Source organism: Heliangelus exortis, chromosome 5, assembly GCF_036169615.1.
Source record: "Heliangelus exortis chromosome 5, bHelExo1.hap1, whole genome shotgun sequence".
Lineage (NCBI taxonomy): Eukaryota > Metazoa > Chordata > Aves > Apodiformes > Trochilidae > Heliangelus > Heliangelus exortis.
In genome coordinates, this window is record NC_092426.1 from 29,481,356 (window position 1) to 29,501,005 (window position 19,650).

General features: G+C 35.7%; 1 protein-coding gene across 3 annotated transcripts in view; it reads right to left on the reverse strand.

Moving 5' to 3' along the window:
- The window catches only part of DPH6 (diphthamine biosynthesis 6), a 182,331-nt gene that overhangs the window by 92,852 nt on the left and 69,829 nt on the right, over positions 1-19,650 (reverse strand). For all 3 annotated transcript variants that reach the window (XM_071744305.1, XM_071744306.1, XM_071744304.1), the window contains exons 9-12: positions 12,815-12,961; positions 11,500-11,631; positions 7,684-7,813; positions 3,308-3,482 (exon numbers count right to left, since the gene is read on the reverse strand). In XM_071744305.1, the coding sequence (XP_071600406.1) occupies positions 3,308-3,482; positions 7,684-7,813; positions 11,500-11,631; positions 12,815-12,961 (584 nt within the window). The remainder of the gene's footprint in view (positions 1-3,307; positions 3,483-7,683; positions 7,814-11,499; positions 11,632-12,814; positions 12,962-19,650) is intronic.

Here is a 19,650-nt window from a genome sequence, read left to right on the forward strand (position 1 = left end):
CTGCCCATGGCAGGAAGGCTGGAACCAGATGATCTTTAAGGTCCCTTAGGGTCCAACTGGAACCATTCTGAGATTCTATGATTCTAGGATAGCAGGAAATATCACAGTGCCTAAACTCACTACTGATTCAAATATTGAAAAGCTACCAAGCTGTTAATACTCGGATCTATCTTTATTCCTTGTCTAAAAATGAGTCCATATCTCCAGACTAAAAGCATAAGCACAACAATTACTCATTCCCTAACTAAGCAATATTGTTTTTACAAATTTCACTGTAATAGTTCTCAACATTACCTCTGATCTGTGAAACTGAAGATTAAGTTTCCATCCTATGAGATATTTCTAAACTGGGAATTTTTCCATTTCTAGACACACCAATATTTTTCCAGTGGACTTTTCTGTATATACGAACTGTAAATAAACTTGACTGATTTTTAAGTATTTGTAAACTAATACAATATTTTCTGCAAGAAACTCTTTCAAAATATATATATGCTAAAATATTCTTGTCAGCATCTAAATTTTGAATCACAGTCCATCCTGGTGCATTTGCTCCAGAACATAGCCTCAATAATGCTGAAATGTAGATGAAAAGCCCTACAGCATTCTATGAGGAACATCACTTACTATACACTTGCATAGTAATTCAATAGTTCTCCTTAATGATAATATGTCTTGGAGCAGACTAAGAGCCTTGGTTTTGTTCCCAGCAAAGCTACTCTCTTAATCTAAGAAAAAATAAATAAATTTTAAAATCATACTTTGTCTCTCATGTTAACTGCTACCTCAGATCCTTAGTTATCCCTTCATATTTCAGCTTCTTAGACACCAAGAAGCTTGGAATCAAAACTCCCAAAAGTAATTTCTGATTTGCCTTTATACAGCTCTTTCAAGTGCTTTGACAGCATCACTCATAGGAGTGATGACTGACCCCATTCTCAACACCAGTATCAATAACTGACTTTTACTTTTGCATGACTTGAGTCCCAAACTCCAATCACAGATGGAAGCCAAGACCTCCTTAAAAGAAGACAGCAGTTCTAACTCTAATGTTTTTGTTTTGTTTTGTTTTTAAGATGTCTCACCACTAAAGGGGAACTTCCTAGGTGAGGGTACCCTCCAAGAGGTAATACAGTTAGTTCTTGCTGTTTGGCAGACTTTGTGATGCTGGGTGGGATTGTACACCACAACCCTCAGTGCTGGCAGACACCTTTAATCCAATGGTACTGATGAAACACCATGTTTCACAGTCGAGTTGGTTAATCCATATGCAAGTATGTATATAAAATATATTATGTCACCATCAAAAATTATTGTAGAACATGAGAGCATAACATAAATAAAATAAATTCTACTGTGGCCATTTATTTATTTGTGGCCATCTACTGGGGCCATTATTATTCATTTCCAGAGAGAAAAAGATTAAGAAACTTTGCCAAAACAAACAAATTGTAAGTGCAAAACACTAGAAGAACATCTGGTACACTGTCAACTTCCACTCAGATAAGTATTCGTGGCTAGTGTTTCAACTGCACTGGCTTTTTTAAGATTTATTTTTATTATTATTATTTTCTTGAACATTTATTTTCGGGGGGCATTATTCAAAGAATGCTCTCACAAAATAAATTATCATCAATAAGCTCTCACCCCACAACACTGCTTTGCAGTCCATCTTCATGTTTAACTCCCTGACATACAATTCTGCTGTTAGGTTTCGTGAAGCTGGTAAGCAAACTGTTTCCATACAAGCTATCAATTACTGCTTAGTCATGACAAATCCTCTAATCTACTGGTAAAACAGAATTAAAACATGAAAATAATATAAACAACAGAAGTAAAAGCATGAAGTACCTATAGTAAAAATACTGAGCTACTACCAATCATCAGCATGAACTAGTGAAAACAGTATATAAATAATAAAAACAACAGAAGTACAAACATTAACTACTTTCAGTAAAAATACTGAGCTAGTACCCAAGAGCCTTTACAGTGAGTCTGGTGTAGCTTACATTCCAGTTGCTAACAGACATTAAGACTGACAGAGGCTTCTGCACCAATAAAGCAATACTTTAGGTTATATCAGGTTTTTCTTAATGATAAGAAAGTCAGTCATACAGCATCTTATAACAGCGAATATCTTCTTACAAGTAGAAACACAAACTGTTTTTAAAGAATGTTAATCCCAAAAGAGGAAGAATCGTTGATTTTGCTCTAAATACTTTGAAACTTTAATTTTGCTTGTGGATTTGAGAAATAATTTATTCTCAAAGGATGACAAGTGAGTGGTCCTGTAGCAGAGGCACATATGATAAAAACCCACCCTGATTTAACCACAAGATTAATACACTTTTAATCTACCATTGCTTCCTCCTATAAATGCAAAAAATTCCACAGCAAAAAAAAATTCCTGAAATTTTCCTTAAAATGGTGCAAAGACAAAAAGACAAAGTAAAGTAGAACTTCCAGGCCAATATACTAGGTTGATTTGAAGACTTGAAGAAGTTGCTGGAAATTTTAAAAGATACGATAACATCTTGCTTAAATCAGTTTGCACAACACAGTAATTTGGACTAAACAATGTATTACATAAGATGAGTATGGGTAATAACAGAATATTTAAATTCTTTGGTACAGAAAAGGAGATACACTTCATCAGTTATCAGAAGAATACTAGCTGGACAAGAAGTACCATATTAGGAAAAAAAGCCTTTTATTCAAATTTTTGGTCCACTTTTCCACAATGCCTTACTGTTTCCTTTTCATACTTTTAAGGAGTACCTAATGTTATATTAGGTTTGGTTTTAATTTGAAAAAAGAACAGTTTTTCAACCTTGCTGTGCTTTTAAATGGTTAAGCAGTACCAAGAGCTTCAACAGGGATTTCATTAAATAAGCATTTTAGGGTTGACTTACCTATAAAAACATTTGGACCTGTGTGCTTTAAGCAAAAAAATCTCAAATATCCTTGAGTATTCCTAAACTCTGTTTATCTTCCAGGTAGACTATAAAAGTGAATGTGTGACAGTTATTTGGTCCAATTCTAAAATACAGTAATAATAGGTTGTTCTTGAGATTATCTGCAAAGAATAATTTTACCTGTTTTATGACCACAAAGCAAGCCTTATTGGTGATTAAGGTGTGGTTTTGTTCATTAGTTTTAAAATATAAAATCCAACTGCTCATTTTTTATTATTTTTTAATAAAAATTCTTCACAAAAAAGAAAATCTGAGATAGAAGGTGACTGTATAACTGGAGTCTTTTCAGTAAAATGACACACAGTTCACATGAAGTAACAAAGATTCCCTACCTTGATGGACTGACTGTAAGGTCCTATGCTAGCAGGTGCCCAGTGGGAAATGCTCTGTACATGCATGACCAGTTTTTCATCACGTAACACATCATCCATTGCAATGTCACACTTATGTGCAAGGCAGTCCATGCAAAACAGTGCTCCATCAGGCAACAGGGTTTCCACACATACTCTGAAAACACAAGACAATTATTTTTTTTCTAATAGAAAGCTTGCTTGCACCAATTTTCAGTATTTATTTTTCCACGGATTTTTCTTTTTGGATGCTATGCTATGAAATTTGTCCAGAAGCATAAAATGAAGCTATAGTATCACAATAATCTGGTAGCATTTACACCTATATCTCCTCTCCAAAGAATGATCAGTGTCAGACTTTAGCAAGATACTTTCCATCACCAAGGAGAAACTAGGAGAAACTAGCACCATAGCTCATGGCTCATTTCCATTTGGCTATTTTTATGACATGTATTACTTTATTAAGAATATATGAGACCTTTTAAAATAAATAAAAAAAAAAATTGACTACACAGCATTGGAAATACCAGCTAAGTTACACTAAGCAGCCTTTAGACTGAGTGTACCTTTATATTTGTACCACCAAACATTGTTCACTAAATCTCCTTCTAATGGTTGGGCTTGAGTTTCTTTTCTAAAAAGCAGCAGCTTATTGTTCCTTTACATACTTCTCCCATGTTATCATGCAACACTGCCCATCTTTTTCTGTTAAATTTCAATATGCATGACAGATACACATTTATAATAGTACTCAAAACCTCCTTAAGCATTCATTTTAAAAGTTCCCTTCTGTTTGCTTCAAGGAAGACTGAGAGCCTGGATGGACAGACAGACAGACACTCTGTTGCATGTGGCCAGTGAAAAAGCAGGGGGTTGAGGGAAATCAACATTTCAAAGCCTGAAAAATAATTGCATTTGCAGTCCATGCATAAAAAAGTCATTTAGATCCCAGCAGGAATCCAACAAAAATTATTTGTTCTCTCTACATATCATATAACATAATCTTACAAAAAATTCTTCTCATGTTGCTTACTGCTTCCAAGAAAACTATTCCTCTCCCCTCCTCCCACGAGCAAATACAGTATTTTTTTCCTCATTATCATCATCATAAGCATGGATGAATGGATTTTCTGCTTGGGCTGGTAAATTTTCAAGACAATTTTGCAAATTTAGTGCAGATCCACACCCTTAAGTCAGTGCTTCCAGCATATTGCTTGTGAGAACTCCCACAACCAGGTCTCTGTTCATAATGCAATGATGCAGCCAGGCAAACTGCTGTATAATTTTTCTTCTGGACAAACCACATTATAAATCTGTTTGTTCCATAAAAATAATCATAAAAAGCCATTTTCCTGCAACTTCCTAATCTTTCTACCTGCAGTTTTAGTGGTGGAAGGCTATGTCACTGGCTATGCAAATGTGGAGGACAAAATCATGCAGCAGCATGAGTAAGGAAGGAAGCTAAATCTGAAGAAGGGTGTCATAAAGAGAACTTAAGATACGTAGGAGTGGAGATTCATTTTTGTGTAGTTTACAGCTGTGACTAGATCCCTCCTCTCAAGCACACACACCAACACTCCAGCCCTCTGGCATGTTGTAATCCTGGACTACAACCAAAATCTCAAAGAAGCCTCTGCCTGCTCTTTTATTTTCTTATGACACCCAGGCAACGTAGGAGAATGTGAATCTATCATGATATACATTATCTTAACAATGTCTTTTAACTAAATGTCATCTTATACATAAAATTCACATGCCTGTGCTACTGTAGTAAGAGCACAAAATATAGTGTTTTACCCCAGAAAATTGCTAAACAGTTTGTTTCAGAAATAAAACCAAGACATGAAGTCTGACCTCACAGCTGACCCTGCTTTGAGCAGGGGATTGGAGCAGATGACCCCCAGAGGTCCCTTCCAACCTGTATTAACCTATGATCCAAGTTGAAGTTTTCAAGCTGCAGCAGTTCTATGTTGGGGCTCACTATCTCAGATGCTTAAGAACATAAATGACTAATAACAGGTAAGTTCTTTTTGTTAAAGGCAATTAAGAATTTACAGATGGAAAATTAGTTCTCATACAGAACTTTTAAAATAAACAGAACAAAAAAAGAGAGAGAGAGAGAGACCAGCACACCCTTATAAAACAGGAATCACACTGCATAGCTTGACTGTCAGGCTGCTTCACTATATCAGAGGTGGACTTGGATGCAGTGTTGAAGATTCTGTACAACAGATATTAAAAAGCAAAGGTTTGAGGATCTGTGAATGAAAGTGTTAGCATCACTGTATTCAGAAGTCTGAATTTATTTTGAACTTGAATTTTTACTGAATACTTAAGTGCAGCTAAGATATCCACTATCATTATCTGATAGAAATGTAAGACATTCAGAACAACCACATTGGATCAAGAAACAGACCCATATAGTCCACCTTGTATACATCTTCAACCACAGTCAAGTGCACTTAAGCAGGAGAGGAAAAGGAACAAAGTAGATATTGATATTGTCTTGAAATATCTTCCATTGATGTGCATCTCAGGCATCTCATCAGCTAACAATTTTGCTTTTCTATTTGAACAAAATAAACAGAACAAGGTGAATAAGGTCTTTCACAAAGAACCCATACGGTTCAAAGCCTCATTGCTTTTAGACAAACTTAATAATCAGTGATAGTAAGGCTTCAGGAAGGCTTTAGACACTCTCCCACAACATCTTCATAGAGAAGCTGTTCATACTTGGGGTGGATGAGTAGTGAGGTGGACTGACCATTGGTGAAATGGTGGCAATGAATAGGTGGCACAAAGTCTCACAGGTGGTCAGTATACAAGCAGTGTACCCCTAGAGTCTATACTGGGTCCAATTCTGTCCAACATCTGCACTGATAATCTGGACAAGTTTTCAAATGATACAAAACTGGGAGGAATGGCTCATACACAAGAGGGTCATGTTGCCATCCAGATGGACCTTGACAGGCTGAAGAAACAGGCACAGAATCAAAGAATTATCAGAGTTGAAGGGGACCTCTAGAGATCCTCTAGTCCAACTCTCCCACTAAAGCAGGATCACCTACAGCACATTACACAGGTCTGCATCCAGGCAGGTTTTGAGTATCTCCAGAAAAGGGGACTCTACAACCTCCTTGGGCAGCCTGTTCCAGTACCTTGTCACCCTCATAGTAAAAAAGTTTTTTCTTATGCTTAGATGGAACACCCTGTGCTCCAGCTTGTGCCCATTGCCCTTCATCCTTCCACTGGGAACTACTGAGAAGAGCCTGGCTCCATTTTCCTTACACCCACCCATGAGATTCCTTCTAGATATTAGCAAGGTCTGGCCTCAGCCTTCTCTTCTCCAGGCTAAAGAGCTCCAGATCTCTGTGCCTTTCCTCATAAAACAGGTGCTCCAATCCCCCAGTCATCTTTGTTGCCCTCCACCGACCTATCTCCAGTACTTGTTCCAGGTCCCTCTTAAACTGGGGAGCCCAGAACTGGATGCAGTATTCCAGCTGTGGCCTCACCAGGGCAGAGTAGAGGGGTGGAATGGCTTCACTGGACCTGCTGCCCACACTCTGCTTTATGCAACCCAGGATTCCCTTGGCCTTCCTGGCAGGAATGGCACACTGCTGGCTCATGGATCATTTACTATTAGAATCCCAGATCCTTTCCCTCTGAACTGCCTCCCAGCAGGTTCACCCCTAACCCATACTGGTGCTTGGGGTTCTTCCTCCCCAGGTGCAGGACCCTACACTTCTCTCATTGAGCCTCATTAGGTTCTCCTCTGCCCAGCTCTCCAGCCCATCCAGGTCATGCTGGATGGCAGCACAGCCCCCAGGAGTGTCAGCCACCCCTCCCAGCTTTGTACCATCAGTGAACTTGGACACAGTAACTTCATGAAGTTCAACAAGGACAAGTTGAAAAGCTTGCATCTGGGGAAGAAACCCAAGGACCTAGAAGTTTCAGATGGACACCAACTTGAACCTGAGCCAGCAATGTGCCTTTGAGGCAAAGAGGGCTGATGATATCCTTGGCTGCACTCAGAGGAGAATTGCCAGCAAGTGAAGAGAGGAGAAAAAAAAACATTCAAATAAAATCTCAGCAATACAAAAGACTTGGCAGTTCAACCATGTAAAAGAACAGAACAAAGAGTTGCAAAAAATCTATTGTTTTTCTATAAGGCCATATAGCAGAGCATTTATAAACCTTATGGTATATATAAAGGCAAGACTTTCCTAACCTAGAAACAAAAACCTACTTCTAAGTCCGTGAAGCACAAACATTTGGACAAAAGCTTCATAAATATGGTAACAATAATTCAGTATATTACAGTGTATCATAAATATACCATAGCAGTAGTCTAATCCTACCTTGCTGGTGGACACAAATCAAACTCTGTCACATAAACTGAATTTATAGCATTGAAATCTTCCATGCTCTTCACATACAGATGAACCAAAATAATATCCTTCAGATTCAATCCCTCTGAAGTCATACTAGCTGCAGGATAAAAATAATATAGCTGTTTAAGACAGAATATTTTAAATGTGTATAGAAAGACAGCATAAGCATCCTGTTTATGTTCAGTAAAAACACCTGTTAATAACCTAACAGTTGTCTAAAGATGACAGAAGGCTTTGCAACATACTACCTTTCCCCTCATAATACCTATTTTTTCATGAAATCCTTTCTCATGTAATTTTTCCAAATATACAGACACAGAATACAAATAGATGTTATCCACCTTGAGCAGTGATGAATTCTTGCCCCAAGAAAACATATCATGCATTAATGCATGTAATGTTACAGTCTGAATTCCTTGTATCCATAAGTTTTATTATCTTGTATTTTTTTTTATTTTCAGTCTATGACAGCTAGTAATCTGTAAAGGACTTTGAATGACAAAAGTACAGAACTGGAAGGGACAATAAGAGGTCTTTTAGTGCATCATCCTCTTCAAAGAAAAGATCAAATATTTATATGCTGTTCCAGAGGGATGCTTGTCTAAGCTGTTTTTTAAAACCATCACTGCAATACTAATCTCCACATACATAAGCAAAGAGTTATAAATGGCAAGGCAGACAATAGGAAACAGAAGCAGTTACTGGAGAAATGAAGGAAAGATGAGAGAAGAGCAAAGTTCAAGCAGACAGTTAAAGAAAAGATACTGGGAAGACAAGATCATCTCAATGTGCATGCACAGAAGGTTCCAGTCCTAGCACTTAAGGCTGTTACTCTTACACATCAGTCCCTTAGCAAAGTATCTGACTTGGCTCTGCAGTGGAGACCTTTTGCAACTCAGGAGTAACAAAAACTGAATAAAGAAAAAAATATTCTCTGAATATAGAAGAAATATGATAACAGAATACCATGTGACCCCACATGAATGAACTATGTAAAGCTGTTCTCAGTGTAACTTTGGGGATCTTGCCCTTCAGTGTCACACTGTGTACCTGTATATACCAGTTACCCAGTGGAGAAGTGCAGAAGTACAAAGACAGGATCTACTGGCTGGTGTCTTACTGAGAAACAAATACTTTCTGTGCTTTCAACAAAAAAAAACAAACGTTCCTGTGCTTTCAAAGACAGGTGAAGAGGTAGCACACTTCCATGAAGGTCAGTTTGATCACACTATTCCTGAATTTTGCTCTAAATGTCTCAGCTCTTCTTAGTCATACTGCCATTTAGTGTTGCTAATCTAAAGAGGAGAATTCTCATTTACAGAAAAGGAAGTGTGTGCTAGGTGATAGAAGAGATTATATACCAAGTGACATAGAACTCCTATAAAGTCAAGACATCTCCAGAAATATCAGCTGAGAAATTAGTACACAACTGTGTCCAGGAACATAAACGTATGGCAATCACTAGGTCAACACCACCTGCTATATCATCAGTAAACAAGGAAATGAGGACATTTTTCAGATTTCCAGACAGCATTTTAGTCAAGAAGAAAAAGCTGTGGCCTGCAGTTAAAAGCTCTGCCAACATTATATGAAACATTGGGGGGGGAAAAAAAAAAAACAACAAACTGACCCAGTCCCTTCCAAGGTCTACAGATAAAATGTATAAACCAACCAACTAACTCAGTTCTGTGGACTTTGCAATTTCTAGCTTTATTTTAAGAAATCTTCTGAAAGAAAGAAAATTAAAGTAAAATCCCCTTTTCCCTTGCATGAATTAGAAAAATGATGGGAAATAATTTCTTTCTAGGTTGTAAAAATGACCTCCCAGAGTACTCTATGTAGCACAAGGGCATCAATGATGAACCAGTTACCAACCCATCACTTGAGTACTTGATAAGAATTTCTGTTTCCCAAAGCAAAACTCTTACACAGCACTTCTCCAGGATGTACAGGAAAACCCCACTTTCTGTTGAATTTCAAGCCATTCGTTGTTCCAAATAATTTATAAAATATTATCAGGTGAGACTCATACTTAGGCAGAATTGCCTAGAAATAACTGACTGGCTAAAGTACAAACTTTTAAATTTATTTTTTAATGGTTTAACCAGGACTGTTAGGCCAACACTATAAAAGACAGCATCAAGACTGTCTACAGGAGCCTACAGAGCTTTGCCACGATACACCTGCACCAGAGCTGCTTGACATAAGGAATACTGCAAATTTTGCCATCTTCCACTCATATCTAAAGAGAAGCTTAACAAAAGAGTTTAAGAAAGTAAATTTAAACAGTAATCAGTTCTTGGTTTCATGGGAGAATTCCATCTGTGATTCATAACATCTCGTAATAAATTTCAGTTTCTGAGCTCTTCTGACAGCATTTATCCTCTTTAGAGGACTAAGTAAGTTAACCCAGAAAAAAGAAGGTTAAAAGGACTGTGCTTATTCCATTCTCATAGCACTGAAGACTCAGCTGCTGCAGAGATTGTAAGTATGAGTTAAGGAAAAGCTTTCCGTATATTTGCAGATCAGTTAAGTTCTCAGAAACAAATTGCTTCTTTTGCCTTGACAGAACCATAATTCATTCAGTCTTCCACACCCACTTCCAAAATAAGAAAAATGAAAGGAAATGTGAGAATGGACATTTTCCACCAAGGATAAGAAAAATACTGTTTTTCATGACTATAATATAGATAATGCAAGTAATTTCCTGAAAACAACAGGCTAATCTACTAGTCAGAAAGAAAACCTTTTTTTGAAAGATGCTAAGACAAAAGTATATAACATTTCTACTGGTAGATTTCCATTTAAATGCAATCAGAACAAAATAAAACATTACACAAACCTGTAGCTTAAGAGGTTTAAGCATAAACTAAAAGATTATGCCCAGAAGATTTATGCTAAATACTATCGTCTTTTACTAGAAGTCAGGTCACATCTATCTTGCTGCATTCCAAGCAATCAAAAACTAGCTTAAGGATGTTCTAAAAAGTGTAACTTCTTTGCTTCTTTGAAAAAAACCTTAAAGCTTCTGTACCATCTAATATTCAGTCATGTATACTCAGCTGCACATGCAAACCAGAAGATTTTATAGAACAATATCTCATGCAAAATAATCAACAAGAACGTGAAGCTACTCATTTAGATACAAAAAAATATTTCCGTTTTTATGAATGAAAAGAAGTCTGTATAAACTTGATTTACTTGAAATACAGAATGAAGAAAGACAAAATGAAAAGGTGAACATTTTATTTTATAGGTCAGTATCTTGTAAGAGTGGGATAGTAAGGAATCTGGATTTCACGATTCCCAAGATAGTAATTTCTCCTTTACATTAAGAATATAAATGAGATTTACTGCTACTCAACTAATCCTTGATATCAAAATGTGAAAGAGCATTCTAGAAAAGTTAATTTGAAAATATGGTAGCTACAAAAGTGCTTTAGCATCTAGACAGCATTCATAGTATACATGCATACTCACACACAGAGTATATATTGCAAGAAACCTGGAAAGCAACTTATAAAGCATGGAAATAGTGTTGTTACAGTGACACAAACACTACTCTAGTTTTCTAGGGTCTTCAAAACCCAGTTAAATTACAATGTGCTCAATATTAAAGGCAGCTATCTTGGTAACAATGATTACAAGCAAATGCAAAATAAGATGGCAAACAGACAACCTCAGTTTTTAAAGTTATAAAACCATAAGACAATACACATTCTCACTTAATACCATATAGTTTGATTAACATCAGACAACAGATTATATTAATAAATAAAGCACCTTGGAGAGAAGAAAATGCTTCCCTTGCTGCCTCTTGAGCATTTTTGCCTTTTGATGAAAGGAAGTTGGCAGTGATACCTGAAAACCACTGGTAACCACTCAGGGATTTTCCTGACCTTCCAAATGCCTTACCTATAAGAAATGAAGAACAGCACTTTGATTATAACAATGAAAAAATTAAATTTTAAATTGTTTAAGTAATGCAGGAAAAAAAAAACCTGTCATCATCAAAACATATTTAGAGACAAACATATAAACAAAACCTTAAAAGTAAGTGTACTGATAACAAAACTTCCAAATGCTACTTGACAAATCCTTCTCCAAAACTGCCTTCAGAAAATATGCAGCATTCAGCTGAGAATTTCAATACTTTATCTCCTCCTTGCCATTTCTACTGACCTTTCACAATTATGCTGAAAATCTAAAATTTACAACAGTATCTATTTAACACAGGAACAGATTTATGAACTTATATGCCAAATTTTAATGGAAGTTAGTTCTGGTTCTGATCTGGTTCTGTTTCAGTTAGCAAATGCATAACGTGTTTATGCATTTTTAACATCCCACCAGGCCTTTATCCATATTCAAAGGCCTAAATACCATTCAATATCAAACACTGTTATGCTATGAAATTTAGTTTTCAGGAGAAGTTTACTAAACTTTGGGTGAGGAGTAACAGTTACACTTTGGTCCTTTTGTGAGGTAACAATCTATGAACTCAAGTTTATCTTGTATTAATCACCCCCTGTTCAAGGCACTGCTCCCATCAGGTGTATGAGCAGTTACTGCAGCTCAGTTACCCTGCTAAACTTGACCATGGCATGGTACCCCAAGGCTGCTTGGCTGAGGACAGGCTCATACAGTTTGTAAGTCATTGAATGGCTGTGATTTTCCTTCATTTCCTTCATTCTAGAGCTTTCTTTTAGAGTACAGGTACAGATATGGTTAAACCTTGTAAATAAAACTCAATCCCTCCACTGGAATTATTATATTACAGTAATTTCATTCAGGCAAATGAACACATTAATGTGTTTAAAGAGAGAGAGAAATAAAGAAAAAGACAGAAAGGGAAAGGAAAAAATGGGTTATGCTGCTTCTGTAGAAAAACCTGAAAGGCTGCATTCCTTGAGGTATATTGATTTCTACCAGAAAACTTCATTGCAGTAGAATCTCCTTTTTTTTTTTTTTTTTTGACTGGTTACTAAAGGTCATGCACCTTTTTTTCAGTTGTGTTCATATTGTAATTAACAGTGCACTTCACCAGGGCCTGGAATATTCAATGTTACTTTTCTAACAAAAGTTGTGTAAGACTCACCCATATCCAAATAATTATGTTTCAAAGACTTTGAGATGACTGGAAAATTTTGCTGTGGTTCACCCTCTTCTAATGAAGGGAAAATATCATCTTCATTGCAGCTCACATCACAAGAACAGATATTGACAATGAATGTATCTGAAGATTCTCCCTGTTTGAGACAAATATTATAAAATAAGTCAGTAATCAGCATGCCTAGAAATATGAAATCAGCACATTTTATCATTCAAATTTGGGATTCAATTACAAAGAAGTACTATAGCTCAGTGGGTACTTAAGCATAGAACAATTCATGGAAGAAGAGCATTAGGATTTCCCACTATTTGGATTGCAGAAAATGGCAGAATACAACGTGCTCCTGTTGACATATGATATGGAATAAAAATGCAGACTTAGTCGTAAGAACAACAGATATTAAAAAAGAAATCAGACTCAAGATGAGAGACAGAAGGACACTATGATGAAGAAATGCCATTTCACAACTTTATGCAGGAAACTGTTTTCCAAAACCAGTATAAATTCAGTGAAAAAAGGAACAGAGGTACAAAACTGACAATATGACTATTTACACATAGCAAAACAAAGCAAAAGACTATAAAAAAGTTTTAAGACTTTGTCGAACCTTTTAAGCAGTCCTTTCAAAAAGACAAAGTCTTGTTGTATCATCTCACAGACAATCCCTCCCTTCTAGCACTTTGCCACACCTTGAGATGCTCAGAGTTTGGAGACACTGAAAGGAGCATTTTCCAAGACTTATATGTCAAAGTAATTTCTTGACAAGGAAGGAAAATACTTCACTGTACCTTCTCTCTTATTTCCAAATGTTCTTTAGGCCTAGTAAGAGGAAACTACTTGGTGTGCCTTAAAGAAAAATACACATGCAGAGATTGTACTGACCAGTCTTCTAAAATTTTCTGTTCACTGTGTTTTCAACAAGTCATGTCGTAACAGCATATATATATATATGTGTGTGTGTGTGTGTGTGTGTGTGTGTGTATGTATTGAATTTTAGAGAAGCCAGAACCCCTGCTCTCTCTTGCATCTGGTTTTCCAAGGCAGTTTAGAGTCTCCAGAGAATGTAGACTTTGGAATCACTGGTTTGGCTAATACTACCTGTCTTCATTTCAAATCAATATGAATTATGACTGAATTCATCTATACACCTTAGCCAAACATCACTGCATGATGTAACTCCAGAATCTATTGATATATAAATAGAAATACTTACATTTATATATATAAAGGGCCTATCACCATATTGATAACCATTCTTTGGAACCACTCTGACAGTGAATATTGATTCATTATCTGCTCAAAGGTCTTCAATTCTATATATTGTCCAAAACATATGTTTTACTGCAGGGTTCTTAAACAGTAAGTTCACAAAAATTATGATAAAGCCCAATAAGACAAGATAAAAAGTTGACAGAGTATGAAGCATTTGGCTGTGCTTAATTTTCAATTAGAAACTGTTGAATATTGTTTTATCTCACAAATTAATGTATTATCTATGCAATTTTCAGGCAAAATGCCTACAAAAATAATGTTAACATTATACAGCAAAGCACTCATAAGGTCACCTAGAGTTTGATCTTCTGCATTGTTTGCTTTTTACCAACTAGATCTTGTCAAGCTGTCAAAAAAACAAAAAGGGGGATACATTAAGAATTACTGATATCTGAAATCTGAATACAACTATTTTTAGAAGTAATTTTAATGTATTTTCTTTCCTTTTGGAAAATAAAACATCGCAATTTCAAAATTTTCTCTTCATATTGAGCAAGAAAGTGAGGGAAAAAAGGCAGAAAACTATACTATGCATCAGAAGACTGCAATGATAAGTCAGCAGTTACATAAATATTTAACTTCACTGGAGAGAAAAAGGATCCAGTTAAGTTAAAGCAGTGTATTTGGAAATTCTTAGGAAAGGCTAAATTGCAAAAAGGTCATTACTTATGAGAGGAAATTCGGCTTTGCTGCCTCTAAAAGGGCTCAAGGGGAGTTTTATAAGTGCTGTAAATGCTAAACATATGCTCTAAGATGAGCTGATGTTTCTTTATTCATTCCTCCAAGAAGAGCATGAAATTCAAGGCAAGAGTCTCCATGAATCAATTGTACATGAGAGGTTAAAAGAAGTCAACTAAATGTAATATAATAGTGCAAAAATGAAACCTGCAATTTAGCACAAATATGATGGGCATTCCATCATTACAATACACAAACATCCACCAGCATCTATACCATTTCCCACTCACTAAATTATACCTTCAACTACTGCTGCTGCTTGATAGATTTTGCTGTTACCCTGAGGGCTGCCTGATGGCCCCTAACTCCTGAGGTATGTCTTCAAAAATAAAGAACCCGAATCTCTAATTGAAACAGATTTTAAGCTGGATTGTGATATAAGAACAAATAATGTTCATTTTTTTTTAATATTTTTGAAGCTTTCATTTTTTCATCCACAAGCAGTCACTTTATAGAAATATATGGATGGTTTAGTGGCATGAAGTGCTAAAAGTGATAACATTTCCTTCTTGGAAATTGTTCTTTTATTAAATTAGTTGCTTCCACTGGCTAATTTGTACATTTATCATGAAACATATGATTTGCATTGTAGCATAGATATTCACTAAGTACTAAGGTAACATGCAGATATTACAGAGTTTGCACCTCTGGTCCTACCTAAATAAGGATGCACAGACATGGTGAGATGAATGATATTTTCACAATGCTACTGTGGGTTTTGGTTTTTTATCACCTGAATTTTAACTTCAATATGATATAACAATCCATTACTAGGCAAAAAAAAAATATGTTCACTGGAAAGGAAAAAGTTCCAGTTTGCCAGTATGACAGCCACCTTCCCTCTCACTTCCATTAAGCTTTACTTAATTACCTTTTTAGAGATCTAGAGCTACAGATACCTTCACTAGGTCCTAACAGAGACCTGTAACTTCCCTCTGTTCCCTAAACAGGACTGAATTCATATGCTCTGCAAGTGAACATGAAAAAGAGCACCTACTTCATTTTTATGCCATCTGTGAAAATTGTTCTTTCAACGATGTTTCTAAACATGTTTTCTGCAAAATGTGCTTCATAAAAAATTCATGGGGATGCAGTGAGACTCACAGACTGTATCACAACTGGTTTGGTCTAACTTAGAGAGCTCCCTTATTGCTTTGTGATTTGTTAATATTACAAATTGATGCCACATTACATTTTTCTATCATCCACAGCCACATCCTTTTTTCCTAAATACATCAATATTTTATAAATTGTTAAACTTGTACCTATTGCTTCACAGATATAAATAAAACTATACACCTGTGTTTACACACATACACAAACAGTTGGTCAGTGGTAAAATTTTTGGAAACTACCCAGAAGTACTAGAAATTCTATGATGTCTGTTACATACACCAAAAACCATAAAAATAATTACAGACTACTCTTGATTTCAATGTCTATGATACACCACAGCGATTCGTTCAAGGCTGACTCCCACAATGCTCCAAAAACATAGGTAATCAATCACTTCCCAAAGCAGCACAGGTGCAGGCTACAGCAGAAGTATTAGGTGTGGAACCTGGCACTAGAAGACCAGGCTCAATGCCAGCCTAAGTAGAGCTGCCAGACTCTGTTTAGTAGCTATTTCAAATCTCATACAAATGTTGATCTTCCACTCCTGTCGACATAGAAAGTAATCTCACATTCTAAAACCTAAAGTTATAGACTGCCACAAACAGACTAACTTTCCCTGAGTAATACTCTCATCGCTTTAAAAACAAAAAATCATGCTTGCTATAATGACATTTTAATTAAATCTTACAGAACCTATTTTACCACATAACATTTTCATGTTCCTTCACAGAAGCAATATATTTTCCCATTTGTTACACTGTTTCTCCCACACCCACCGTACATTGTGATACCAACCTAATTTTGGATCAGAGCCTGCATTCATGCATATGCTTAACTATATGCACATAACTCATGTCATTGATGCAAGTGCACTCAGAATGAAGTTAAGCAAATGCAAGAGTGTTCCAGGATCCAAATTCTCCTGTTGAAAAAGCCTTGGAGCTAGGACTTTGACTGATATAGCTGAAATTCCACGCAGTGGTCTTTTATCAAAACAACAGATTGCTTTTTTATAAAGCTTACATTCTCCACTACAGAAACTGGTTTAAAAAACTATCACAACACAATTCCAAACCTGATAGTTTTCCAACTGAGCAGCAAGAATACTGTTAGGCAGAGAGCTCAGAAAACGTAAGAAAAGACTATAACAATATCTCCATTTTTGTGGTGTACCTTAATAACAGAACTCCTTGAAATAAATGAGAGAGCACATACAACTCATTGCTGTATTTCAAGTATGATCCACAGACACATAGGAATGAGAGTCCTTTACTTTAGAAGACTTTCAGATGAAGTCTTTTCATTTCGAAAAGGAAACATACATTTCTTTTTTTTCAGAGAACTGTACTGAACCTGCAATAAAGTAGAGTAGGGGAAAAAATCCTTCATTTTATTAGCAGTTCAAACAAATGAAAAACATAACTATAAGGTTTATTTGTATCCTTGTGTTACAGAAGGGACAGGAAAGGTTACCTAGGAGAAGTATCATTCAATGATGACAAAGTATTAAAAAAATGCTACCCACAATACCCTGAATAAAATGTATTTTGCAGCTTGAAATGCTTTGCTGTTTCCCCTGACATCACTTAAAAGTCAGAAGTCCTAAATGAAGATTAACTAAAAAAACTCAGGCCAGAAGAAACTGGATGGCAGTAGCCTACAAAGTTAAATCAGGGCCATGCTCCTTTAGTACACAAGGCATTTAAATAGCTCCCAAACACCTATCTTTTACAGGTGACAAATACCTCCAAATTGACCAGTAAAGTAGATTTACTTATGTTTAACCAGGGCATAAGTGCAGTTGTGTTCCACCCAAATAGGTCAAGATCATTTATAAACAGACAAAAAAATAAGCCTCACAGTATCAGCTTATTACAGGTAAATATATGCAATAATATGCTACAAGAAGAACAGCAGCAGGCATGACTCGTGTATCTCTCACAGTGAAACAGGCTCCTTTCTTCTGCCCAGTATAGAAAGAAAACTACATGACTCCTTCTAATTCTGAATTGCTCCTAATTTAAGGGAGTGCAGTTTTGTAACATCTACTGTGTGATTTAAGGGTGCTCCTACTCTCTGGAACTTGGGGATTAAAGAATTTAAATATGGGACAGAGGAACTCTTAAATCATGAATGATATCTAATACGTTCACTGCTGCCATCACAAGTATTTATAAAAAGAATTATCACATCAGCAGAAGTTCCAACAGCTTTACTTTCTGTTTCTGATCATTCAGAACCCAATATGAGTAACAGAATAGTATAATAAAGGGAAAATAAAAATGTTTTGCAATTCATTGTACTGTCAGAGTAGTAAATATTGTTTCACAGTTGCATTCTTTACTCATTGAAAATATTCAAAATTAAAATTGTACTGAATATCAAAGCCAATACACTTGTTTTAAAGATTCTGGAGTATGCTCCTCTTCAACAACTTACATTTTAAATCTACAAAGTGACAGTCATATGGCTGAAGGCAAATATTGATGAAGCTAAGTGTCTGTATTATGTACCCTGTTTTTTACAATAGGGTAAAGTAAATCCCCCAAATTTGAGCACTAACGTTTATTAGAATAATTAGCTATATTTAATATTTTGTGAAATGCCTATAAAAAAAGTTGTAAGTAATGTTTATCAAACTTTTAATAATGTTTTAGTAATAAAAACTTAGATTTTTTTTTTATTATTATTTCCTTAGTCTTTTCTGTATAACTAGTAATGAAAGAAAAGAGGATATGTTTAAAAAAAGCTTCAATTATTATGCAAAAACACATCTTGAAGCTGCACAGCAATGTATTAAATCAGAACAGTAACTAAGATGTTATTTTCCCCCAGGCACAGGGGTTCATTTTCCTGCCAGGAACAATCTAAAACAAATTTCTGCACAGGCTTTGTAGTTAAACATGAAGAGATTTACCTGAAGAAAATGCATTATAGACGAGGAAAGACAGCAGAGACTAAGGTACACCAGCTATAATTGCATATTGATTTTAAAAGTAAATTCAAAGGATGCAAAATTAACACCTGTGGCATGTAACCAAGATAAAATTAATATACAGTAAAAGATAAAAATATGTATAGCTCTCAGCTGAAATTACAACTGATGTCATAATACTTATTAGAATCACACATGACTGTGCATTCTATTAATGGTTTGTACAAAGTGCTTACATAAGTAGCAACATTTATACATTACTCAGAATTGAGTATTTTTTTTCCTCAATTTTCAGTAATCCCTTGAAAGCCTGAAACTAAAATTAGTTCTCCTAAAGCAGTTTTTCCCTGCAGTGATTTGTTATTCTGGGATTAACTTTTAAGTGCTGAATTACCAACTGATGTTTAAATTTTTTTAGTACTTGTACACACCAGATAGTGAGAAAAAGTACAGTACTACAGGCATATCAATCTTGAAGACATCTCTTTATGCAGTTAAACCATGATAACTTAGTAACAGGTTATCCTTTGAAAGACTGACTGGTTCTCCATATTCATAACTTCTTGTAAACTTAGCTTATTTTATCATGATAGAAAATAATGCATAGCCAAAAATTCTAATACTTTTCCTTATGAGAGAACCACTGCAGAAAACAGTCTATTTTGCTTTTAACTACAAAAGACATTAGTTTATATACCAAAATCCAGAGCAAGACCCCTTGAGAGTCTGACAGCTTTGTCTACAAGGAATCTGAAATATG